At 48.5% G+C, this 27,360-nt stretch overlaps 1 protein-coding gene across 1 annotated transcript; it reads right to left on the bottom strand.

Moving 5' to 3' along the window:
* Positions 1-4,061: 4,061 nt before the first annotated feature.
* LOC124647719 lies at positions 4,062-27,360 on the bottom strand. Its single transcript, XM_047187609.1, has 5 exons — positions 27,301-27,360; positions 27,157-27,176; positions 6,316-6,497; positions 5,472-5,566; positions 4,062-4,330 (listed from the first exon to the last, which is right to left on the bottom strand). The coding sequence occupies exons 1-5, from the start codon at positions 27,358-27,360 to the stop codon at positions 4,115-4,117; spliced, it is 573 nt and encodes a 190-aa protein (XP_047043565.1). The 3' UTR covers positions 4,062-4,114.

Below are 27,360 nucleotides of genomic sequence, written 5' to 3'. Positions count from 1 at the left end.
AGGGGGAGCCTTTAGTCGCGCTTAATTGGTCGCGGTTGCGCAATCGCGACTAATGGCAGTTGCGAACCGCGACCAAAGACCGTTTTTCTACCGGTGTTTGTCTATAGCTTGGACTGAACTTGGAGCGCAAATACCAGCTAAAGTAACAAGGTGAGTGATTCAGACATCAATTGATTTTTGTAAGTGATTCTTTTAGACATCAATCGATAAGTAGTGCATCCAATTTCACGCTTCCGCTGTCTCAGCTCACAATTTTTTTCCGATGGATCGTAACCCTGTCACCAACTTGATCTAGGACTTCGGTCTGCGGTTTGGACTTCGGCATATCTTTACTTGCGATTTCGGAAAATAACTTCAGTGGATGAAGTTCTTTGAGGGCACGTAAATATTGTTAGCAAGGAAGGTTTTGTGGGCAAGATCTTCGATTCCCCTGTAGACTAATGATTTCTTGTCATGTTGGTTCCCGGTTCTTTCTCCTTTCTTGCACATGTCAAGCTTGAGAGTCCATTAAATTGATCATCGACAATATTCCTTTTTAGCATTAAACTTTGTGACATTTAATGAAGGTTATATCTGTTTTCCCTTGATAAAGTTTTGTACTAGGATATATTCAAGTTAAATCAGAACGTGGTAAAGCTAATATTTATGGAGAGCATGCATCTAATATTGTAAGCACGCCACCCGGGTCGTCTCCTCTAGGCGACTCAGGGGCGGAACCCTAACCCCCCGCCGCCTTCCCCACCCCTCTCCCCTCTCCTCGCCGTCCCCTGAGGCTGCCGCCGGCGAAGCCTGGCGCAGCCGGTGATGGGGGCGGCGGGGATCTGCGCACGGTCCCCTGGGGTGGCGGTATGGAGGCACGCCTCCGCGCTGGGGATGGCCCCGGCACCTGGCGCTAGCGGCGCAGCCCTCTCCTCCCTTTCTCTCCTCGGCCTCGCCAGGCGGGCGGTGATGGGGGCGGATCTCGTGCTGCTCCTCCTCCAGGTCTGGGACCACGTCACCAAGGGCGGCGGCCCTGGATGGCTGTGACGGTGTCGACCTGGTGGTGGGTGGCGGGCGTCCGGTGTTGCTGACCGTGGCACCGCGGTGGTGGTCTTCTCTTTCGCCGGAGGAGATCGGCTAGTTGTTTGGCTAGCCTTGGCGGATCTCGCGATCCGTCGCCTAGCTCCTGATGGTGAGGCGCAGCTGCCGGTGAAAGCCGGCCCGGACTTCGGTCATGGCTGATGAAGGCAGCGTTGTTCGTCGTTACCTTGTTGAAGGTATTGTCTCTGCAGTCTGCGTTCTTCGCATGGGCTGCTCCAGGGGAAACCCTAGACCCGGGTCACCCGGATCAGATGATGGCGGCGCTTAACGCCGTTCTACCTGTTGGGGGCATCGTTTTTGGAGCAGACAATGGATGGTGGTGGTGCTGAGGTGGAGCGGTGTGCTTTTGCTGTGTCGGTGTCGTCGAGTCACCGCGGCATGGTGCACTGGTGTCTCGAAGACGGATGCAGTGTGATGGACGCGCGCAGGATGGTGGACTCGTCTGGCGCCGTGGCAGCATCGATGGCAGGCCTGGCATGTTCAATGCGATGATCTCTCTTGAAGATGAATTCGAGAAAGACGGTGGTAGCAACTTTTATGGCGTGTGCGTTGGCGTGCGCTGAGAGTCTGCTTGACTGGATGTGCTTCTCATCTGCTATTCGGCGGCCTGGGAAGGCTTTTGATTTTTTGGATGATGTGAGTTGGTGAATTGTCACCCCCTTCATCCCTCTGTAGGTTTAACGAGGTGGTTGTAAGGTGTTGTGAATAATCTAATAAAAAAGCCACGTGCATCACTTGGATGGAGAAGCTGTGGTGATATTTCCCATTTTGAAAAAAAAAAATCTAATATTGTGAGCTTACAGCTTAAATTGAGCTTGGTGATGCGGATACCAGCTAACCTGGTTCCTTTTAGACATCAATTGGTAAGCATTGCATCTAATTTTACACACACGTACGCCGTTTCAGCTCACAAACAGTTTTTCGCTGATAGAGTGGTAGTCATGCCTCAACTTGAGCTAGGAATTTTAGAATTCGGTTTGGATTTTGTGGCATATCCTTACTTATGTCTTTCTGAAAATAACAATGGGTGCAAATCTTTAGCATAGACATAGAATCTGCAGTTGACGTAAAAGATCAACCAGAGAACACTGGGCAATGTTGTCATTATTTATGCCCTGCCCCATAGCTGCTGCTTCAGATGGATGACATTGCTTAAGAGTTAAGAGCACACTCCGTCACTACCAAGAACTGATTCGTGACGGCTTGTGCAATACTTCAAAAGATCAATTGCAAGGGTTTGACTTTTATTTAGGGAGCAGGACAATGGAGATACAAAGTTCGTGGACTATCTTATTTTATTTTATTTGCACGTTATGCTAGTCCCGCAAATTGAAGCAGATTCTCCCTTTCACCCCTTCTGCCTTCAATTATCTCTTGCACTAGTACTCCCTCCTACCCAAAATATGTTGCATATAAGCTTTGGTTATAGTCAAACTTGAAAAAGTTTAATCATCTATATTGATAAAAATATAATACAAGTTTTAGGGTGATTGGCATTTTTAATAACCGTTCATCTGCCCCGATCTAACGGTGATAATTAGACGGAACCAAATTGACGGAACCGGAACCGCGGGACCGGAACCAAAATTTGTGGGACCGGAACCTCAAATATAATTTACCAACATTATAAAAAACAAACGTCCGTTTGAATGGCCGAAGCATCTGATTAGTGTACACAAATCTTAAAGCAATAAATAATTCAACGTATGTTCACGTATCTTAAATCTGCCATCTTATTTATCTCTTCCTAGTCCAAAATCAGTCCACCGAATCACCGATCCACTCATCTCTCCTACTCTCTCACTCACTCACGCTCGTCTCTCACTCCCAAATCCCCGCGACGCAGGTGACGGCGACGGAGTCCGGCCCGGGCCAGGCGGTACCGCGCGTGGGAGCGGGACGTGGACAGCAGCACCGCCGACGCGCCCATCCGGAACAGGCAGTTCTGCAGCAGCATCGCGCGCTCGTCCCCGGAGTAGTAGTCGGAGGTGAAGATCTCCGTCGACACCACCAGCGCGTACGCCGCGTCGTCGTCTCCGCGCTGCAGGATGTTCTGCGCGAGCCCGACGCCGAGTCCGGCGATCCCCGCGACAGAGGGGACGGCATCGTCGGTTCTCCCCAGGCCATCCGACGGAGGGGAGGACCAGGCGCCGGCTGGCCTGTCCCGGTGATCCCCACGAGGCCGCGACGGAGGGGACGGGACGGCGGCCATCCGTCGGAGGGGAGAGGAAGCCGACGGACCGGCCTGTCCCGGAGATACCCGCGACGGAGGGGAAGCTCGGTCGGGGTGGCGGAGGGGCGGCGGGAAGCGCTCGGTCGGGGCAGCGGAGGAGGGGAGGAGCAGCGGCGGTGATGTTCGTCGAGGCCGGAGAGGGGAGGTGCGGCGGCTGCGGCGTCTGGGAGAAGCGGTGGCGGGGCTCGATCGGGGCGGCGGAGGAGACGGCGGGAAGCGCTCGGTCGGGGCGGCGGAGGAGGGGAGAAGCAGCGGCGGTGATTTTCGTCGAGGCCGGAGAGGGGAGGAGCTAAATAACAACAAATTGTGTCACTGTTGCTGCCAATTTTATGAGATGAACTCGTGAGACGCCTGACTGCAACTCCTAGTTTAGAGAAGGATTGTCCTGATGTCTAAATCCAGACAGTATCATCAATCGACACATTTCATTGTATTTGTCAAGTATGTTAGTGTTGATCACTTGCGATAGCTTTTTGAGACGAAAATAGGAGGATTCTTCTTTTTAGCTGCTGTTGCCGCTATTTTATTTGTACAGCTGAAGGTGGCGTATATGAACTACACATGTTTACAGTATGTAAGAGGGCAGGTGCATGTGGTTGATCTAAGGTAATGTATAGCAGCAGATAGCTTACTATGCTTACCACATTACTGATAAACAGACAAATCATAAGCCCGTATGGTGAAACAATAACAATGCCTTGTAATGAAGTTGGAACTTGTACATTTGGTATATTGCCAATCTTGAACGTGTTGTATCATTTTTTTGCATACATCATTTTTTTTGCATGCATTATTTTTAAATTAACTACTCCCAATCGGATTAGGCGGCTCCAACGTTCCGAAGAACCGCAAATAGGCCGTTTTGAGACTGCCCGAGGAAATGAAGCAAACCATCACGATAAACAGGTACTTCAGCCAAACATGAACAAGACCACTCAATTTCAGCAAAATAGTACTAGATGCAGCAAGTCTTGTCAGACCCAGGCTGTCCAGCTCTGATATAGCCTCATCAAAGGCCTGCGACACAAAGGAAAGTACATTTGAGCAAATTCATAAATCACAAGTATATCAAAAGTGGAAGTAATAGAATGTACTAAGTTGCAAATGGCAAGTATAATTAACACATTTCAAGTCCATACGTGAGGGATATGTCGATTTTATATGACATATTACTTGTGGAAGAACAATACTGCATCAGTTACCCTCATGTATGCAGTGATACTAGCAAGTAAGGATCAATGGGTAAAATACAAATCAACAGTTCTCACATATCTCCTTTTTTAGTTCTCACTTCAGTTAAATGTAGGTAGCATAACACAGATCAAGAGGAATTATTTACGGGCCATGTGAAATTCAATCAACATAGTACACCTGAGAAACCACTACAAGATGATTGAGTTCAGATAATATTACTGCAGACATAGGGACACGTCAATTCAGTCAAATAAAATTGGCGTTGAAGCAGACTGCGCAAAGTATTAATTTACGATTTGTCAGATACACATACACAATCCATGATAAATGGCAATATATAGTGCATCTTCAGATTATGCAGTTCATTAAGTTCTCAGATTCGGAGAACGAAAATTGTGTCGAGGGACAGTTGGACACATAAATGAAAAATGTCCCAATCACTTTCAGCAGTCGTCACCTTTTTTCGAAGACATTGGTCCATCCTCAATATATGATTAGGGATTAGCTTACTAACTCAGAGCAACCAGAACAATATTCTGCCGCTCAGCTTTGGCCTGTCTAGGTTTCAGTTTCAAATCAGGTCTCAGATGCTGCAGTTAGGATGGACGTTTTAAAATGGAAGCAGACCTCTAAACAAAAAAATAGATACTGACACACCAATATAAAAAGTACCCAAAACACAACCAGATAGGAGCAGCAAGACATAAACGTTATCAATGTTTCACAAAGTATGATCTAGCAGTATTTAGACGATAACAGATAGGAGCAGGAAGACATAAACGTTATGAACACACACGGACTGCCCTGAACCTGCAATTGGGCACAGCAGACTAAACCTATCAGCCAAACTCCACAGAACTGAAATATAAGAGCGATGAAATTATTCATAGGTTTCTCTTTGGGCACGAAATAGCACTGCAATTTTGCAACAGCCGTCGGTTCTTGCAGTTGTCAAGCATCTCACCTCAGGGATTTGCTGGAGAAGGGCGAGAACGAAGTGGGTCCTCCCTCCCCATTGCAGGAAAGCAAGAAACAGCGAGGTGGGCACCAATGAACCCTCTGAAATTTTTACAATGAACAAGCTGGTAAATATGTTCAAGCATCCGAGGCCAAGTATTTGGTAATGGTTCTCCCTTCGTATAAATCCTCTTCAGTTATTGGTTTCTAATTTTCTTTTTTGCCCAGACCTTAAAGGTATATCTTGAGGAATCGAACAGAGAAATTTATGTTTTTAGGTTTTACAATAAAATATGTTGTTATTTGGTTCAAACCAATTATAAAACAAGTATATACTATCAGTTGTTTGGATTGTTCATTCTTCCAGGACAGACATAGGTGGAGTCACCGGTCAGGCAGTGCATCCAACTGAATGCCTACATTTGGCCCAAATTTCTTGATATGGCAGCATTGAAAAGTACTCTTCATTAGTAATCTACTAATCTTGAATTCCTAAGCCTGATATCTACTTTGCATCCTTCCTGCAGGCATGTGAGTTTATTAAAGAAAATATGCATGTTTTGTCCTTGAGAAAAAAGGATTGAATTACTGCTTCTATCCTCATTGTGTACCTAACCGTAGTGATCTTCCCGTTGCAAAATTAAAAGGAAACAAGTTTAAAAGTCCATCTACAAGAACAACACATGTACTTGACCGAACAAAGTGCAAACTCTGAATAAGATCGTCACTGAATAATGTATGTATTCAGGTTCTCTCATGATTACCATAGATATTTTGTTTCGTTAGTGAAGTGCTGAATAATGCAGCGCGTAGAAAATGGGATTTGCTTACTTTAGTAAAGTGCTGCATACCTGAAGGCAGGCGGGCCGACGGGCGGCGAGTCGCGGCGGCGACGGAGAGGTCGGGACCGTGAGTCCCCGCGACGGGCCGACGGGGCGGCGACTCGCGACGGGGGGAGGGGCGGCGGCGTCGGCTGCGGGGCGTCCGTCGGCGGGGCGTCGGCGTCGGCGGGGCGTCGGCTGCGGGGCGGCGGCTGCGTGGCAGCGGCTGCGTGGCAGCGGCAACGGCTGCGGGGCGGCGGCGGCGTTGGCTGCGGGGCGGCGGCGTCTGCGGGGCGGCGGCTGCGTGGCGGCGGCGTTGGCTGCGGGGCGGCGGCTGCGTGGCGGCGGCGTTGGCTGCGGGGCGGCGGCGTCGGTGGGGCAGCGGCTGCGTAGCGGCGGCGGCGGGCGCTCGTGGTTTTCTACCGAGATGTGCTCATCTCACAATCCTCCGATTTGATTCAGATTTTTTTTTTTTTTTGTAACACTGATCGTCCATTCCAGAGCTCTTCTACGGCATCGTATCAATATAGAAGTTACAGAAAATTAATCACAGATTTAATCAACGGTCACGAAAAATTATATTAGACGGAACCAAAATTTAATTAGACGGAACCAAAGTTCCATGCCAATCACCGTAAAAGAGCTCAAAATATAAACATATACAACATAATAATAATAATTTTAGAATTGTTATGAAATATATTTTCATATTATATGCATTTAACATGGTAGATCTTTGTATTATAATCTATATTCTTGATCAAAGTTTTGCACAGTTTGACTTGCAAGGAAAATTATGCACAATACAAAATGGGCATGAGTGAGTAGTAACTTCACTTTTATTGTAGCCAGTAGGAGATTTGTGGGGAACTGGAAATTTGTGATTCCATTTTACGACCAATTTTGTTATCCTTATAATTAAAACAAGCTCCTAATAGACGAGCCTTGGACGTCTCCTCTCTCCCGCTACAGTAGAGAGAGGCGATTTTGTGCGCTCCCCCTCCCAATCCACCTCGCCATCGTTGAAATCAACGGATTCCTTACCCTCCATCTGCTGCTCCGGCGGCGGGAGGATCGGGGGATCCCCGATTCACGGCGTGTACATAGCGTAGTATTTGTAGGCTGGCATGTTGGCGGCGGCCTGGAGGCGGTGGTGCGGTCAGAGAGGCCTTTTGCGGCGGAGGTCGTCCCCTCTGATGGTGGCGCTCCTTGGAGCGTTGCGACGGAGCGTCCGCCTTCGTCACACCCGCAGATCCTTGGATCTGTTTGGCGTGTCAAGGCCTCGCCGGATCCCGAGTGACGGCGGATCCAGTTGTCGAAGTTGGAGAAGAAGGTTGTATGGCGATGCATCGCGGCGACAATGATGGTCTAGGGCGTCGGATCTTCGAATCTGGTAGTCCGGCGACTTCCCAGCTGCAGAGGGGCTTCCTCCCATCCAAGGCATCGAGTGGAGTACTGGCAGCGGCGCCCCACCAGGTCGTTCTAGCTGCCGACGTGGTCGGGATCTGGAGGACTTATGTGTAATTTTCTTATGTTTCTGGATCTTTCTGTAAGGAACGATGCATTAGTATAACCTTTTTTCTCGCAAAAAAAAGAGCTCCTAATGCTAAATTATAGATTCACTTTATAAAAATAGTCTGATGGTGATAGCTATAGATTTATCTATCTTTCCTCATTTCCAATTTTCATCTCTCAATTGCCATTCACACCAGGACATTTGCTGGCTGTTAGCCTGTAATCAGAGCGTGCAGGAGGTAAATAATGTAGAAAAGCAGACTAAAAACTACCCTTCTTTCCCGGACACCTCCTTTGCCTACAAGACTACAACATGCCCAACTCATTGCCCCATTGGCGTTGCATGCTAGTCGACTAGCCGCGGCCTGGGCTTAACAGCCCTACGCCATCTTTTCCTCATCGCAAACACTATCTTAGGGGAGAAAAGATGGTGCAAAGGCTGGCTGGCCATTGCAGCATGGTAGTTGCATGTGTATCTGCAAGCGTGTGTTTTGTGACTGGACTCATGCATCAACCGCCGAATCCCACTCTCCAAGGCAGCGGCTTCACCTTGACACATCCGTCTCTTTCGTCGCTCCTCCACCATCATCGATCACCCCACTTGTCTTTCTTCCTTTTTGGATCTCAAAAGTTGCTTATTCGTAGCTCTTTCCAAGGGAGTGTTGAATGTGCTGCTCGGGCTATCAGGCATCTCCAGCGGCGCGATGCATTTTAGCGTCCGCGCGCGTTCGTTTGCGTCGGTCTTTTTGGTCGAAATCGACCGCGCTCCGTTTGCGCCGGGGGTGGCTCCAGCGGCACGACACATTTTTTTAGGACGAATCATTTTTTTTAAACATGAAACATAATTTACATACTTAAAACATAAAAAATAAACCTAAACGCCTACTGCTCCTCGTCGCTGTGCTGCTCCTCGTCGCTGTCGAGCACGATGAGCTCCGGTATGACCCAAGGCCAGTTGCCATCCGGGGGAGCGTACGCCGGGCGCGCCGCCACCGGTGCTCGAGGTTGAGGAGGTTGCGGCTGTGGCGGCGGTGGAGGCGCCCAGTGCTGCGGCTGTGGCGGCGGTGGAGGCGCCCAGTACTGCGGCCGTGGCGGCGGTGGAGGCGCCCAGTGCTGCGGCTATGGCGGCGGTGGAGGCGCCCAGGCCTGCGGCTGTGGCGGCGGTTGAGGCGCCCAGTGCTGCGGTTGTGGCGGCGGTGGACACGCCCAGACATAAGGCTGTGGCGGCGGTGGAGGAGGCGTCGCCGACTCCAGGAGCGCCTGTCGAAGTGCTTCATCCGCCGACAGGCCCGACGGCATGACGGCGGTGGCGTAGCGGGGCAGCGGCGGCTGCACAGGGGCGTCGTACTCGGAGACGAGGACGGCGACCTTCGCCATCTCGTCGTCCGTCATGTTCTCCGGGAAGTCGAAGTTCCGGCCCTCCGCCATGGCCTGCTGCCATTCGTGGAAGACGACAGCGACGAACGTCGCTGTCGTCCTTCACCTCCTCGCTATGGTACGTGAGCGCCTCGACGTAGTCGTCTTCATCGTCGTACGCGGCTTAGGCTTCGTCGTCGTCGTCGTCGTCCTCGCGGTCGTGGGCGTTGTTGTGCTGCGTCTGCTGACGTCGCGTCGGCACCTGCTGACGACGAGCCGGCGGTGCAGGGCCGAAGGGATAATCCCTGTCGCCCATGAAGCCTATCCTTCGTCTCATGTCCGTCTCCGTGGACAGGTACGTACGCCAAAGCTCCGAGTCGATGGCGTACGCCGGATCGGCGCGGAGGTCCGCCGGCAGATACCGCCTCCAGCGCCGGATCTCCGCCGTCCGATCAGGCTCATGCGCAGGTACTGGAGGGATGGGCACCCGTGACCCGGCGGCAGCTGAGCCGCCAGCCGCCAGGCAGCTGCACGCCGGACCAGGCGTCGTCGCACGACATCCATTTGCCGTGCATGAGCCTCCCCACCGTGACGGGGAGCGGGTTTTTCTTGGTGCCGCTGCCGGAGGCCTCGAAGTCGTTTTTCTTCCCCATGGCGCTGCGGCGGTGGTGGTGCGAGTGGAGGTGTGGTGTGCGCGAAGGAGCGACGCGGCCGGTGGACTTTTAAGGGCGGCCGCGCGCGGGATACGATGCCATTGAAGGCGGCGCGAAGCCCGGCCGCCGCCCGCCGGTGCGCGCGCGTGAACAGCGCAGCCACGCCATTGATGGCGAAGGCTGCGGCGCGGACGCGGAAGCGCCGACCGCCGAAGCGGTGCCCTCGGTGCAGACTCGCTGCCAGGTGGGCCCGGTGGAGAGGCGAGCGGACACTTTGCGCGTCCGCCAAGCGTCCGCAGAGACGCAAACCTGGCGCATATTTGGGTCAGGTTTGCGTCTCCGCGGACGGCCCGGTCACTTTGCGTCGCGCCGCTGGAGAGGGTACCAGACGCATTTTCGGTCAAAACGGACGCAAACGGTCGCTCACGTCGCGCCGCTGGAGATGCCCTTACTACTAGTCTAGTACACAACCATGTCGCTCGCCATTTCCATGCGTTTACTATTCTGTTGCGAAATGAAATCTGAACCTGCCTGAATTTAGATATCGGAAGGGGCCTTTCCAGCAGCTTCCGATTACTGGCCTGTCGATCACCGTCTGTTGGGATTTGATTCGTGGAGCTTTAACGGTTTTGGAGGTGTGAAATCAAAGTTGGGACTTGATTGTTTAGATGTTATCTATACCTAATAATAAAGGAAATAAGATTTTTTGCGAGATTTTCGTTCAGCTTAAAACTACCCTTACAAACGGTATACATTACCCACCCTGCCACCCGTAAGTGAAAAAAATACATAATTTATCGAAAAAAAAAAGTGAAAAAAATACATAATTTAGGTTCTCTTAATTCCCGTGCGTGTGGAGATGCGTTCGTCTTTGTTTCGTCGTCGGTGCAGGCCAGGCCGCAACGGAGTCCGGCTCCAACACAATCGAGCGGTGCATACAAGGGCTGCAGCGGAGTCTACATTACAACACGATCAAACCAGTCTTCAAATAACTAACGATTGTATTGCGAGGGCTCAAAACCCGTTCAACAACGTCGCCTCGCTAGTCCCTCAAGACTGTAGTCGATTCGCCGCAACTCTCCATGGACAGCGACAATAAGGACGAGGAGGATCGGAACTGAGCTCCACGAGGACAATCGGGGCGCTCGCCTGAGCTTCGACGGCGAGCAGAAACGACGGGCTTCGGCGATGGCGCCCTCCAAGACAACATAAGCCTTATTTTCATCGGTGACCGCGGAAAGTGTCTTTGGTACATGGGCACCAGTGCTCTCCTCACTTTTAGATTTTTGAAAATTTTAAAATCTCAAATTTCTAGGTCTCAAAAAATTATGACGTTAAATATATAGATTGATATATACGGGTGGGGTGTATGCAAAAAAATCCCGTTAAAAATACTTTGTATTTTGAACAATATAAAAAAGACAAATTTCTGATAGTTAATGGAAGTAAATTAGTATTAAAATAGTGTATCCTTTTGTCAGAAATTTGTTTTTTTTGTATTTCCGAAAATTTAAAGTATTTTTTACCGGGATTTTTTTGCATACACTTCTCGTGAACATATCTATCCACATATTTAACGCCACAATTTTTGAAAACATAAAAGAGTGAGATTTTAAAATTTTCAAAAAACTAAAAGTGGAGGGAGCACTGGCACCCATGTACACCAAATTTCCTGTCCCGGTGACCGTCCGTATTTTCTCCGTCCGAGGAAATCTCTCGCAATCCACCTCGATGGAGTAGAAGATGCCAATATACTGTATTTCGGGTCATGAGATTTGGGATTTGGGCGTGACCCTTTCGTGCCTCCGACGCACGAGTGAACGCCCAAGGTCTACGGTGCCGCCCTCGCACCAGGGCTTCGTCGCCAACGAAGGTACCCGAGCGCCACCTCCCCCTCCCCGACCTCACCTGGTCTATGGCGTGATCCCGCAGTTGCCCTGTTATGCGCTGCTCGGCTGCACATCCTAGATGTCCAGATTAGGCCGCGGTCGTCCTCGATTGAAGGGGAGGCTTCCCACGAAGGGGCGGGTTCGATTTGGGAGTTTTCTTTCCCCTGCTGCCTGTTCGATGAGATAGGCGGGTTTGATTTGGTTGTTCCGCGTCGTGAAGCCTGTCCGCCCTAGCGACCAGTCGTTTCTCCCATCCAGATCGTGGCTCGATCTACACGTCTACGTTGCTGCTGCCCAGCAGGAGGAGGATATGACTTTCTACGGGCAAGAACAAAAAGAAAACTGGAGTTAAATTGTAGAGTATACAACAATGGTCTGCAACTCTGCTGCATTGAAAGGCCATGCAATTTGGACCGTGGCCATAATCTGAATTTTTATTTAACATATTATAATGCTCTTTTTCAGTATATATAGTATCAAAGTAGTGCATATGTTATGGACAAATAATAATTTAAAATATGTTTCAATTCTTCAGATAACAAGTGACAAAAGACGACAATTTAAAAATTAAAACAAACAGTCTCAACACCATTATGTTGGGATTTCCTATATCGCAATTCCTAGAGGGTTAAAATATAAGATCTGTAAAATCGGTGGCAGTAAACACGGGATTCAATCGAGTTTCAACCAAAATTTAAGTGATGACAAGGTTTTTCCAAAAAGGTAATTGTTGAACTAATTTCATGAAGCATTTGAGTTTTTGTTTATCCCGATGCAACGCACGGGCACTTTTGCTAGTGTATACACATATGCGGATACACCGGTATTGGGTTTGGATTCAGGCTTAAAACCCCAGTTTTAGTTTTAGGGAAGGAAAAGGCTCCTTTCCCCGACCTTGGACGGCATCTGCGCCGCCGCCATTGACGCGCTCTGAGCTGGGAACGGCCGCCGGTGTTGGCCTGCTCACCGCTCGCGTGACCGGCAAGGACAACGCTGCAGAGGACCCTGGGCCACCGCTGCTGCGAGCCATTCCCGGCAATAACGCAGAGGGAAGCTTAACCATCGCGCGCCCCCGGCCTGGGTCACCTACCACCTCCCACCAACGCCCGCAGCGAAGCTTCGGTACTCCTTCGTGGCCATCGATAGCAAAGGATACGGTCCCGTCACAGGCAGTGCTCTATCGATCTATCGATCTGATTTTCTGCTCTGCTTGGGCACCGCCCTACTTCCCGAGGTGCTGCAGCATCTCCTACCTCCGACACCACTTCCCAATATGTGGGCTCCTCTCCAGCTGTTAGGGCATCTCCAACGCTGCGACCCAAACGAATGCGCTGGACGGTTTGGGTGGCTGCGCGGACACGCGGACAGAGCCCCGTGTCCGCGTGTCCATTTGGGTCGTGCGATGCGCCCAACACGGTAGATTTGGGTCGCGGCATCATAGAAGTTGATATTTGCTTCTAAATTCACTATAAAAGCATAAAAAATATATAAATGAGTTTAAATGCTCAAGATTTATTACATAAGTTTATTATCCAAAGTATTATTTAAAAAATGTAAAAACGATATAAAAGCTTTAGGCATTGTTTTCTTCGGGATTTCCTTCATTGTTGTTTGCAGCATTGTTGCCAACATGCTGCCACATGTGCTCCACCAAATCAGCCTGGAGCTGGTTGTGTACAGCTAGATCCCGAATTTTGTGGTGCACATGGAGGATATCTTGGAATGATGTCGGACCACCTTGAGGAGTAACCAACTCTCCCTGGCCATCCCACTCATTATCAAACAGTGAATCAACCCGCTCTACCTCAACAATCATGTTATGCATGATTACACAAGCGGTCATCACCTCCCATAGAGTTTGCACACTCCATGCTCTATCAGGGTGTCTGACGATAGCCCAACGAGCTTGGAGGATGCAAAACGCCCGCTCGACATCTTTTCGGGCTGCCTCTTGCTCTTTGGAAAACCTTGCCTCCTTCTCTAAGTTGGGAGGTCGGATTGTCTTCACGAGTGTAGCCCAAGGTGGATAGATACCATCAGCAAGGTAGTACCCCTTTTTGTAATGGTGGCCATTGATCTCAAAATCCACATCGGGAACTGACCGTACGCTAGCCTATCAAACACCGGAGAGCGCTGCAGCACATTGATGTCATTGTGCGAGCCAGCCATTCCGAAGAATGGGTGCCAAATCCATGTGTCATGTGAAGCAACAGCTTCAAGAATCACTGTGCACCCCTCAGAATGGCCGCTGTACGCCCCTGCCAACCAAAGGGGCAGTTCTTCCACTCCCAGTGCATGAAGTGACAAGGTATTAACTTGTCAATGCCTACGAGTAGTAGACTAGGGTTTCGTTGGATGTAGAGGGCAAGTAGATCTCGAAGGTTTCAGCCGAAAAGTACTCGACGATGTAAAAGCTAGGGTTTGTGAAAACAATGATTTGATCCTTTCTTTGTCCCTCGACCCCCCCTTATATAGGAGGCGGAGCCGAGGGATTCGTGATACACAAGTTTTCAGAGTCCGGGAGTGTTTCTAACCCATCCCGCAAGATTACAAGTAATGCCTCCTATTACAACTCTAGCTTTCCTTAATAATATCTTGAGCTTCCGAATCTTCTTATCCTTCGGGTCGTGGGCCTTCAGTAAACCCCGGGTACCTTCTTCGGCAGGCCCATTGGGGATGCCTATGTCGATAGCTCCCGAGATTTTGCTTGAATCGCGAGACAGGGAAAATCTTCAACTTTATATTTGTTCAATAACTCGAACTTTATCATATATCCTTGAATATGAAATTATATATTGCACAGGGATAATGGTAGTTGGGGCTAGTTCGAGTCGACGGATCGGGTACTAGTTAACCGCTCTAGTGGCAATCCGCAAAAACCTACTTCAAGATCACGTCCCTGGACATGATCTCGGGATACCGGTGTAAACTTCGACAGGTGCCGCTTAAGATCTTACCATTCCGTCGAGTCCCGGTCATATTTTGTCGGGTACCTAACGCGTCCGTTAGGATTTTTCTTCGTATCTCGTTGATACGGAAAAAGTAGCAAACCGACGTCAGAGACGGCGCCACGCCGCTCAGAACGGATCTGGGGTCTTACCTTCGCAAAGTTTTGCGGCATTCAGAGATTATTCGCTACTTTGGCGCTCTGAGAATATATTGTCGAGTGTTTTTTCGGCTGCTGGAATAGCACATTTTATTGAGTCAACGGATGACTTATTTGCCTTCCCGATGGGAGTATATGTAGAGTTATTTGTATAACTCGAAATATACGCACTTCTTCTTTCTTTCTTTCTTTCTCCTTTCTTTTCTCTTTTTTTTTATAATTTCATCGGGCACGCGAACAGCGTTCTCGATGGGAGTAGCCCCCGAGGCTACAGCCAAGGACTAGTGCTTGGTTGTAGGCTCAACACTCTAGTACCTCATGTCGCTATATTGTCATTCTTTCTCGAACTTTTATATCTATCGGGTGCGCGAACAGCGCTCCCGATGGGAGTAGCCCCCGAGGCTATGGACAAATGCTTGCATTTGGGCATAGGCTCTCGCCTTTTCTATTTTTCCATACTCATATTTTTTCTTTTTCCCAAAGTAGCCCCCGAGCATTTGGGCAAAAACTTGTATTTGATCAAAGGCTCTCGAAATAATCAACAATCTTCTGCTGTCGCTATTTTTACGATCCTTTGTAGCCGAGATTTTCTCTTGCCAAGGTGACATCATTGCTGACAATAGCTACAATCACTTTATCGGGAAAACACGAGAACTTCTCTCTCACTGTCTTGCGGGCCCAAATTACGCATCGTAGTGACACGTCGTGCAAGTGGGGGACACACGTCCTCCGCTTTCCCGGCGCACGTACTGTAGCTCCTGTGCTTTCTCGTCTGTATGAAATTACTTTTTACCCCTTGTCCACGTGTACACCATCTGTCCCACAATCTCTCAATCCAACGGCGCGTAGATTCACCGCACCTCTATATAAAGGCATCGTCTTCCTCCTCTAGTCCTTTCGCTCGCGCCGCACCTCTGCTTCTCCTCTGCAAAATTCTCCCTTGCGCCCCATAGTTCTTGGAGCTCCACCACGCTCGCACTGTACTCCTGCGCCATTGTTGATGCCACCGCGCAGGCTCACTAGACACAACACGCCCGAGTCTAAGATGACGACCGAAGATCTGGGGAATATGGAGTGGGAAAGATCCAAAATCTCCCCTCAGGACATCAATCTACTGAAGAAACTGGGGATCAGCAAGAAGGAAGGCGCGCTTCGCTTCCCCAGCGAAGAAAGCTACCCAACCCCTCCAATGGAATATCGGGTCAGTTTCGTCGACCACCTCATCCGTGGTCTTTCCGCCCCCATTCACAATTTCTTACGGGGGTTGCTTTTTATGTATGGACTGCAACTGCATCATCTTACTCCCAACTCCATCCTCCATATCTCAATCTTCATCACGCTTGCGAAGCTTTCCTTGGAGTCCAGCCTAACCGGGCTCTATGGAAACGCATTTTCTTCTGTCGCCGTAATGGCTCTCCCAATGTTTCCTACAACATTGGCGGCGTTGTCATCCGCGTCCGCCACGACGTCGAGTACTTTGACGTCAAATTCCCGACTCGGTACAAGGGTGGCGCAAAAAGTGGTTGTATATTCATGAGGAGAATCATGGCTCTGTTGAAGACAACATCCCTCCTTTTGATGGCACCGAGAAAATCTGTCGCCGTCGTTCCTAGGATGCAGAGGCTACCGACGAAGAAAAAGCGGCGACAGAAGCCTTGATGACACGCATCCACCAACTCCAAAATACCCGAGGGCAAGAACTGTCGGGTATCCAAATCACTGCTTATTTCCTTAGGATTAGAGTGCAGCCTCTGCATGCTCGCAAAAATCTCCTCTGGAAGTATGCTGGCGATAAAGATGTGGATCGCTTGTCGGTGGATTTGTCGGTCAAGGATTTAGAAAAACTTGTCCAAAAAATCTCCTCCCTCAACAAGAAAGATCCTGTCCCCTCGTCTTGTCGCGTAAATCCGTATAGCGCCACCAACGCGCTCCCTGAGGTAATTTTTGTATGAACTATTTTTCTCGAGTACTTATTTCTGTTGACATCTTTTGCATAACTTTCTTGTCGACATTCTTCTTTTTGTAGAACCATCCAGATCTTGTTTCTCTTCCTCCCCTTCCTGAAGGTGGAGAAGTCGAAGAACGGGCCGTTGCACCGATGACAACCAGGGTACTTCTCGCCCTGAGAGTGAAGCCGCAGGTTCTCGAAAATCTGCGGTATCCTCTGAAAAGGAAGTTGACTCCGAGGCTACCGGATCAGCACAGTCTCCTCCCCCAGCTGTTTCTCCCAAGAACAAGAGAAAAAGGGAGGAAACAGTCGACTCCGGCCCTTCCAAGGCCGGCACACCTCCTGCCGAAGAGGTTGCTCCTACTGAAAAAAGGACAACTTTCGACCCTTATACCGATGCTCTTATCAGCTCGTAAGTTCTTGTCGCTGTTTATTGTTTGCCATTGATTGCTTCGACTATATTTTCTTACTGTCTTGTCGCGTTTTTGTAGTGATGATGACGATGAAATTCAACCTATTGACGCGACTGCTCGAACGAGTACGTCTTGTACTTTAGTTATTTCTGAAGCTCATGGGGATGAAACTTCGCCTACTCAACGAGATGAAGAGCATCCTACTCCGATTGCCAGCCCCCGAGCCTCTTCGCCAAAGAGAGCTAGGGTAGAAGCATCCAAGGAACCTTTCCTGCTGGCTGGTAGTTCCACGACTCCGTCATTGGATGATGTAAGTTTTTCTCCATTCTTTTTCCGAACATTTCTATATTTATCGATTCCCCTTTGTTTCTTGCATAAGTTCTGTCGAACTTTTCCTTCCTACATTGACTTTTCTTTTTTTCTTTTGTTTTCTCTTTAGTCTGTGATGAAGGAATTTATTCGCCTCGGTACCCAAGTCGTTGGGTACCGTGATCATGCGAATAAACTTGAAGGTACTATTTTTCCTTGCCCTATCTGCTGTTTTTACTCCTTTATTGTTTTGTCGTGACATTTTCCGTTGTTTATTTTTTCCAGAAACTCTTGCCGAAGCCCTCCAACGCGCTGACGCTCTTGTTGTTAAGTTAGAGCAAAGCGAGGCAGCTCGCAAGAAAGCTGAAGCTGATACCGCCGCTGTCGAAGACTTTCGAAAAAGGCTTCATGAGGCGGAAACTGCCTTAAGCGACAACATATCCGAGCAAACTATTCGAGAAGCTGAAATCCTCAGTCGCTTGCAATCGCAAAGTCGACGTTTTGTCAGTAAGTCCTTAATCCTTTGCTACTTCTTCGGGTTGTCTAATTTTATCCTTGCGCAATTTTTGACGATCTTCCTTTTGCTTCTTTGTAGGGAAAAGTCATCAGGATTTTGACTTGGAGTGTCCTGAAGGCGATCAGCTGCTTGACGAGCTTTCCCTTCTTGAATTTCATGCAGAGGAAGCACGCGAAGGCCTTGCTAAAGCCAGAGCAGGCCTGTCGCGTCTTTTCCCTTATTTCTTCCCGAAGACATAGGAGCCCAAGATTTTCACAAAACTTGCCAAGCACTTCAACTCCCAAGAAGATCTTGGGCTCAAACTTCGCCAAGAAGGTTTGAAAGTTGGCGTCGAGGGCACTATCGCCTTGGTTGCTGACAGCCAACAAGATGTCGACTGGACGAAAGTTGGCGACACAATAACAATGGAAACGAAGAGGTGGCAATCCTTGATCAAGGCTGCCAGGCCTAATGCGAAGAAAATCCTTGCCTACCTCGGATGCAAGCCAACTCCTGCTCCCAGCTCATCTAAGCCGGAGGTCAAGTAGACCACCCTGTCTTTCCTTCGTTTTTCTTTTTCTTTCTTCCTTTTGATGTTGTCGCCAAAGTAGCTTTTGGCGACACTTATCCCACTAGCTCGTTAGGGTGTCCTCCATTGTAATGCCTTGTAAATATTCTGAAAATCAATGGAATTCTATTTTGCTTGATGATTGATGTCGAACCTTTTGTTTTCAGTTGATATTTGATAACTATACTCCAACTCCTGCTCCTTCCGATATTTTGCCTACTTCTTCTCGCTCGAAGAAAGCGCTTGTTAATACTGAACTTGGTGAAGATTCCTCGAGTAAGAATTTACCGCAAGACTTGGAAGAACTTCGTCAACAGCTTCAGTATGTGAAGAAGCAAACACTTGTGATGATGGGGCAATCTCGTAAGGCATCCGAAGAAGAAAAAATTGCACTTCAACAAGCTCAAGAAGCCATAGCTGCCAAGGAAGCCGCCGTTTCTGAAGCTGAAAAGGCAACCACTCGAGAGAATTTTATGCTCGAATTGATGAATGAAGCCAGTGTGGATATGTCAGGTATGCTTTTTCAAATCAAAACTTCTTCTGTCTTCCTGCTGTATCCTTTTTTTGAAATTCCTGTGCCGTCGCCAAATAGGTTCCTTTCTCGACGCTGCTGCCGAAGATGAAAGGGTAAACGCAAGGACAAATCTTCTTGTTAACCTTTCTCTTGACCATGGTTCTCTGTTCTGGGCCACTCCAGAGCGGACCCGACAGATTGTCAGGTTTCAAGACCGCGCCTGTCAGGTTCGCGAGTTCCTTGATTTCTGCACTAGAACATTGTCCCTGGTTTACAAGACGATGTTTCCTCGCAACGAGGCGCCCGGCACTCTTCTTGGTTTGATGGAGAAATTTCGGGATGCTCCTCAAATCCATGGATTTTTTCGGGCCCAACTATCTGCTAGCGCCAGGTTTGCTATGATGATGATCAAAATCTGCTATCCCAAGTTTGACATGAGTCAAATTGTTACCAAGTGCTTGGCCAAGATGGCGAAAAGGAAAAGGGATGTTGGCAAAATAGATGATCATGTGACTCCTGTAGCAGAAGATATGATGGATGAACTTCTTCGGATGGACGCTGAGTTCTTTGTGAAGGGCAGCTATGCTGAGCACAGTACTCGTACTGTAAATCGGATGACCATAGATAATATACTAGGCCGCAATTGACTTTCTTTTTCTTTGAATTCGTTGAGTTTTCTCAGGAATTGCCTCTTGTATGTTGTAAACATATTCTATATTGTAAAGTCAATAAATGTTTCTATTTTTCTTCATCAAGCCCCCGAGTGTTTTCGGTGGTAAATTTCTTTGTTGTGTATGCGAGGTTTTAAACCAAGGCAACTAAATTATATTGAATATGCTATATTTGCGGGTACGATCCCCCGGGCCTTGTTGTTGATCGCTATTTTGTATCTTCGTTTATTTTGCGAGGTGTTTTTGCACCCAGACGAAATATTTTCGGTAATATATATTGTAAATCTTGAGCACAAGCCCCCGAGCCTGTTGAAGAAAAAGATATATATCTTGACTATCTTTATTATATTGCAGCACCGCGAGCCCGCCTCATCAAAAACCTTTTCCGGCCCCACTCGGTGCCCCGAAAAAGGAAAGAGTGCGTCTGAAAACTCGCGGGCGTTTGAGTACATTGTATTTTTACAAGGAGGACTATATTTCGACACTAAGCGTAAAAACGCCTTAGCTGTGCCACGTTCCAGGGGTTTTTCTCGGGAACCCCTGACTTCTTATCCTTGATCATGTATGCTCCTCCTTCGATGACTTCCGTGACGATGTAAGGGCAAGCCATGGTGATTCGAGTTTTTCAGTACTCTGTTGATTGAGTCGTAGAACTAGATCTCCCACCTGAAAGGACCTTTGTCTCAAACGTCGACTATGATAGTTTTTCAAGTCTTGCTGATACTTGGTGACCCGTGATAGTACTTCGTCTCTGGCCTCATCCAATGCATCGACATCGTCTTCCAATGCCTTTCTAGAAACTTCTTCATCATACTCCGTAACTCTTGGAGAATCATGCTCTATCTCTATTGGCAATACTGCCTCAGCTCCATGGACCAGAAAAAACGGAGTTTCCTGTGTCGCCGTATTTGGTGTTGTTCGAATACTCCACAATACACTCGGCAGTTCCTCTGGCCAGGTGTGTCGAGTTTTTTCCAATGGTCCTAACAAGCGCTTCTTGATACCATTGCAGATGATATCATTGGCTTTCTCGACTTGGCCGTTGGTTTGTGGATGTGCGACTGACGCGAAGTGCAATTTGATGCCTACCTCTGCACAGTATGCCTTGAATTCCTTGGATGTAAAGTTACTGCCGTTGTCCGTGACAATGTTGTGAGGTACTCCAAACCGAAAAACAATCCTTTTCACAAACTTTATTGCAGATGCTGCGTCTGGTGAATTTATCGGCTTGGCATCTATCCACTTGGTAAATTTGTCGACAGCGACGAGCATATACTCGTATCCTCCCGGCGAAGCTTTATGTAACTTCCCCACCATATCGAGGCCCCATTGAGCAAAGGGCCAGGACAATGGTATTGGCATCAGCTCTGCTGCCGGAGAATGAGGTTTCGCGGCAAGTCTCTGGCACGCGTCACAAGTTCGTACTATCTCCTTTGCATCCTCGATTGTTGTCAACCAGTAAAATCCAGCTCGAAAAACCTTGGCGGCAATAGCTCGACTGCTCGCGTGATGACCACATATTCCCTCGTGTACGTCCTTCAAGATTATCCTTCCTTCTTCGGGTGTTACGCATCGCTGTAACACACCCGAAATACTGCGTTTGTACAGCTCCCCTTTGACCACTGTAAAGGCTTTGGACCGTCTAATAATTCGCCTTGCTTCAACTGGATCGTCAGGTATTGCTTTCCTTAGGATGTATGATATGTACGCTTGCATCCATGGTATTTGTACCATCAATACTAGATCCTGCTCCTCTTCTTCTTCTAGTGTTTCTTTTGCAGCCCCTGAGGATTTCTCCTCTTTCTCCTTCTTCTTTGGTTTCTTCGGCTTTGTAGATCTCTCTGTTATTTCCTCATAGAACACACCTGGTGGAATTGCGAGGCACTGCGACCCGATATTTGCAAGAACATCGGCTTCATCGTTGCTCAGTCTGCTGATATGATTTACCTCGCATCCATCAAATAATTTCTCGAGCTCGTTGTACACTTCTTTGTATGCCACCATGCTATCATTGACTGCATCACATTGGTTCATGACTTGCTGGGCCACCAATTGTGAGTCGCCAAAGATTTTTAGTCGAGTTGCACCACAAGCTTTCGCCATCTTCATCCGTGTATAAGAGCTTCATATTCTGCCTCATTGTTAGACGCGTTTGGCAACGTCATCCGTAAGACATACTTTAATTTATTGCCTTCAGGTGATATGAGTATCACGCCTGCTCCAGCTCCCTCTAACCTTTTGGACCCATAAAAGTTCATAGTCCAGGTTCTCGATAGATCCGGGGGTCCTGTATTTTGCAACTCCATCCATTCTGCGATGAAATCTGGCAAAATTTGCGACTTTATTGCTTTTCTTTTTTCATACGTGATGTCCCGAGGAGAAAGTTCTATTCCCCAAAGGGAGACACGACCTGTAGCTTCTGGATTGTTTAGTATATTGGATAAAGGCGCCTCATTGACCACTATTATCGGATGCGCCGAAAAATAGTGCCGCAGTTTTCTTGCGGTGGTAAACACTCCATATGCTAGTTTCTGGTACTGCGGGTACCGCTGTTTTGAAGGCGATAGAACTTCACTGATGAAATATACCGGCCTCTGCACTCCATGAAGTTTTCCTTCTTCTTCTCTTTCAACAACGAGTGCCGTGCTGACCACTTGGGGTGTATCCGCGATATATAACAGGAGGGGTTCCTTCTCTTTAGGCGCCACCAAGATTGGTGGTGTCGAGATTGTGCGTTTAAGATCCTCGAAGGCTCTATCTGCATTTTCGTTCCACTGGAACTTCTCTCCTTGTTTGATTAAGGCGTAAAACGGTAACGCCTTTTCTCCTAAACTGGCGATGAATCTGCTTAAAGCTGCGACTCGCCTAGTTAGCTGTTGTATTTCTTTCAACTTTGTTGGCTTCCGCATCGTTACGATGGCTTGGATTTTTTCGGGATTTGCTTCAATCCCTCTTGCTGAAACTAAGAACCCAAGAGGTTCTCCTGCGGGGACGCCGAAAGAACACTTCGTCGGGTTCAGCTTGAGACAAAACTTGTCGAGATTGTTGAAAGTTTCCTTCAAGTCCTCGATTAGTGTGTCCCCCTTTTTTGATGTTATGACGACGTCGTCGATGTACACTTGTACATTTTTCCCAATCTGTGTTGCTAGGCACTTCGCATCATCCTCTCGGTACGTTGCTCCCGCGTTTTTCGGGCCAAAAGGCATTGTTCGATAGCAAAACACGCCATAAGGTGTGATAAATGCTGTTTTGACCTCATCCTCTTCTTTTCAATCTGATCTCGGTTATAACCAGAGTAAGCATCCAGGAAGGAAAGACGTTCACATCCTGCCGTGGAGTCGATAATTTGATCGATCCTCGGAGGGGAAAGTGATCCTTTGGACAATGTTTGTTGAGACACGTAAAGTCGACACACATGCGAAGGACTTTAGTGTTTTTCTTCGGGACCAATACTCGGGTTTGCGACCCACGTGGCCTCCGTATGCAGCTCCTTTATGAAACCAGCTTCTCTCGGCCGATCAATCTCCGACAGACATAGCTTTGCGGTTTGGCTCGAAAACGTCGCAAAGGTTGTTTTATTGGTCTCGCTAGTGGATCCAAGTTTAGGTGGTGCTCGGCAAGTTCTCTGGGTACTCCTGGCATGTCAGCTGGACACCATGCGAAGATTTTCCAGTGCTCACGGAGGAACTTGACGAGCGCGCTTTCCTATGCGAGGTCCATGTCTGTCGCGATGGACGTCGTCTTCTTCGGATCTGTCGGGTGAATCTGCACCTCCTTGGAATCCTTTGCAGTGTTAAAGGTTGGCTCCTTGTTAGGCCTCCCTACATCTGGTAACACATCATAATCAGTCGTAAGCCTTGAGTCCATGTATTCTGCTTGCATCCCGAAAGTTTCTGACAGTCGATGAAAATCCTTGTCACATTTATCGGCTAGCGCAAAGCTTTCTTTGACTGTAATTGGTCCCTTAGGTCCAGGTAACCTCCACAACAAGTATGTATAATGTGGTACCGCCATAAACCTGGCATATGTTGGGCGCCCCAACAAAGCGTGGTACTATGATGGGAAATCTACGACTTCAAACTCCAGCCTCTCTATCCTGTAGTTTTCTCGGGTCCCGAACTGAACATCGAGATTGATCTTCCCCAATGGATAACTTGGCTTCTCCGGTGTAATTCCATGGAAACGCGTATCGGTTGGCTTCAGATTTGCTAGAGATATGTTCATCTTCCTTAATGTATCTGCATACATAAGGTTTAAGCTGTTGCCTCCATCTATGAATACTCACGATACGTCGAATCCCGCGATTACTGCTGGTAGGATAAGTGCTGACTGCCCTGGTCGAGGAACTTGCTGCGGATGGTCCGCTATTGTGAAGCCAATGTCTTGCCCTGACCAATTGAGGTACTCAATCGTTGGTGGAGGCATCTTCTCTGCCATGAACACCTGTCGCGAGATTACTTTCTGAGCTCTATTGGATGGCCTGCCTTTCTGAATCATCGAGATCGCTCCATTGGAGTTGGGATCAACGTAAGGTGGTGGCGCTGGTGCTGCCGCTATTCTGAGCTGGTGTCGATTTTCGTCCGTAATTGCGGGAGGAGGTGGCAAGTTAATCTCACTCATGGGCCCTTGCGGGTTTCTATTTGTTGCCTGGGCATTGGCATGCCCTGCCCACCTAAGCATTGCCTGAAAATTTCGGCAATCCTTTTGCAGGTGTCCTGACTGTCTCTTTCCATTGTTGTCGAGATAAAAGTGCATCTGGCATGGCCCGTTCATCATCTCCTCAGGGGACACGAAAGGTCTCCGAAACCTAGGTCCATTATTTGGCCTCGTTATTTCGGGAGTCATCTCTATTGTCGCCTCGCTGCTCGTTGCTCCTTTGATAATCATCTCTATTGTTTCCACCAGCGCTTGCTCGAAATCCAGCCGAGATTTGGCCAGGTGCATCGTAACTCGAAAATTGTCGAGAAAATCGTCGTCTATTTTGAAAATTTCAACCGCGGTCCTCCTCCGGTGACCTGTGTCGTTTATTATGTACAGCATCCTCGCCATCTGCCCATCTGTTTGCTATTTCCATTAATGCTGATATTGTCCTTGGGTTGGTTCTTCCTAAGTCCTCCACAAAATCTCCTCGTCGAACTCCTGCAACAAATGCATATATCGCTCTCTCGTCAGATATATTTTCTGCCGAGTTTTTGATGATGTTCCACCTTTGAATGTACTTCCTCATTGATTCATCATGCTTTTGTCGACATGATCTCAACTCCTCTAGTGTCGCAGGCTTTTTGCAGGTTGATCGGAAGTTCTTGACAAACACGTCCTCAAAACTATCCCAGTTGTCGATGGATCCTGGGGGAAGCTTCTTTATCCATGATCTTGCGGCTCCGCTCAGGTGTATTTGAATGCTCTGCATGACTGTTGCTCTGGTTCCACCTATCAATTTTACTGTGTCGAGGTAGTCGACTAACCAATCCTCGGGATCTTGCAGGCCATCAAATTTCTTGAAGCTATCGGGTAACTTGAATCCTGATGGGACTCGAGTTTTTCGGACCCGTCGCGTAAAACACGGGAGTCCACACATATCCTCTTCAGCAAGTTCTGGTGACTGCCGATGTTCTCTTCTATCTTGTCGCGCTCTATCTACCCTGGCCTGAGTCGCCGTATCTCTGACTCCACTTGCTCTCGGTGGATCTTGCACTGCTGCCGCAGGTCTCGGGCTATTTTGTCTTACGGTTCCTTCGGGAGGTGTGGCTGCGAACGCTGCTCCCATGGCTCCACATCCTGCCATGGCCATGTTATACAACGCTTCTCTTGGATCCCCGAGAGGTGGCCTGGACGCCAGGATGAAAGCTTGCGTTGCCATGTATCCTGCTTCCGGTGTTTTTGGAATGATGTTCCCCCTCGTGTCGATTGACATAAAAGACATATCGAGATTTTGAATTAAAGTCTCTCTTTCAGCTTCAGGTATATTTTGCAGCCGAGATCTTGCTCTCCTTCGAGCTTCCCTGTGACTATCTCCCGAAGTTCCTGATTGTCGACTTAACTCCGCTCTTCGCCTGCTTGATGCGGAAGCTGCCTCCTTTCTTCTGTTCAGAGCAGCTGTCTATTTTTCCAATTCTCTTCCAGCTCGAGCGAGCCTATATTGGTAGGCTTGTAATTCTTCAGTCGTAGCAGTTGTCGCCATTGGTTCTGAACCATCCATAGCTCTTGCGGCTCTATCCCACGCTGATTGTGGGAGTTGAACCCTAATACGTGGTGTAGGCCCGACATATTTATTGCCCAAACCTCGCCTTAGGTCAGAGGGATCGACATATGGATTTCCCAATTCGTCGAAAGCCTCTGATGTCTCCTCCTGATTGCGACTTGCTTCTCCAATGGCGTAAATCTGATGATATTTTGGATTCTGAACCTTGCTGGGTTGGGTGACACCATCATAGAGATTGGTGAAGACCTTTCCAACAGTGATGGATTTGTCGATGAAGTCGAAGCTGTCGATGCTACTCGAGTCATCGCTTATATAGGAGTCCGCGGATGACTCGAAGGACATGCCGCTGAAGATCTTGGCGAGTTTTTCGCTTGCCTTGGTGCTGATGAAGCGTGGCGACGAAATCTCCTCGTCGCCTGACTCGATGGATGATGCTGAGCTTGAAAAATTGGGATTGACCGCCGATAATCCCGACGAGATCGGAACTTCGAGACGATACGCTCCTTCTTTCTCGACGCGGAAGTGGAATTTTCCAAACGTCATCTCCATGGGCTCCTCCAGATACGCATATGCATCCAAACGGGAGGGCGGGTGAGGAACAAAATCGACTAGACCAGTTTCGATCTGTTTACCTCTGTCCAAAGCGTTGCTTGCAGTTGATGAAGTCGACGATCTTGAACGTGCCATCGAGATCAGCTCCTTGTCGCCTCTAAATCCCACAGACGGCGCCAATTGACAAGGTATTAACTTGTCAATGCCTACGAGTAGTAGACTAGGGTTTCGTTGGATGTAGAGGGCAAGTAGATCTCGAAGGTTTCAGCCGAAAAGTACTCGATGATGTAAAAGCTAGGGTTTGTGAAAACAATGATTCGATCCTTTCTTTGTCCCTCGACCCCCCCTTATATAGGAGGCGGAGCCGAGGGATTCGTGATACATAAGTTTTCAGAGTCCGGGAGGGTTTCTAACCCGTCCCGCAAGATTACAAATAATGCCTCCTATTACAACTCTAGCTTTCCTTAATAATATCTTGGGCTTCCGAATCTTCTTATCCTTCGGGTCGTGGGCCTTCAGTAAACCCCGGGTACCTTCTTCGGTAGGCCCATTGGGGATGCCTATGTCATGCAGTCTATGCTGCCAAGCATCCCAGGAAACCCCCTGGAAGCGTTGATCGACAAAAGAGGAGTTGTGTCCTCTGCATTAGGTTGCCGGAGATATTGTTCTCCGAACGCACCGATCACTACTCTGCAGAACCTGTACATCGCTCCCAAGCAGGTCGACTCACTCATGCGCGTGTACTCATCTACGAAATCACCAGCATATCATATGAGAGCGTCCTAATCGCTGCCGTGCATTTCTAGTACGAAGAGAGGCCTACCTTGCCAATTGCATCCACTTTGGCGTAGAAGTAGTTGCCGTAGACCTTGACGCCATCCAT

Source organism: Lolium rigidum, chromosome 4 (genome assembly GCF_022539505.1).
Source record: "Lolium rigidum isolate FL_2022 chromosome 4, APGP_CSIRO_Lrig_0.1, whole genome shotgun sequence".
Classification (NCBI taxonomy): domain Eukaryota; kingdom Viridiplantae; phylum Streptophyta; class Magnoliopsida; order Poales; family Poaceae; genus Lolium; species Lolium rigidum.
The sequence above is the reverse complement of the archived record's forward strand: the minus strand, read 5'-3'. Positions and strand labels throughout refer to the sequence as shown.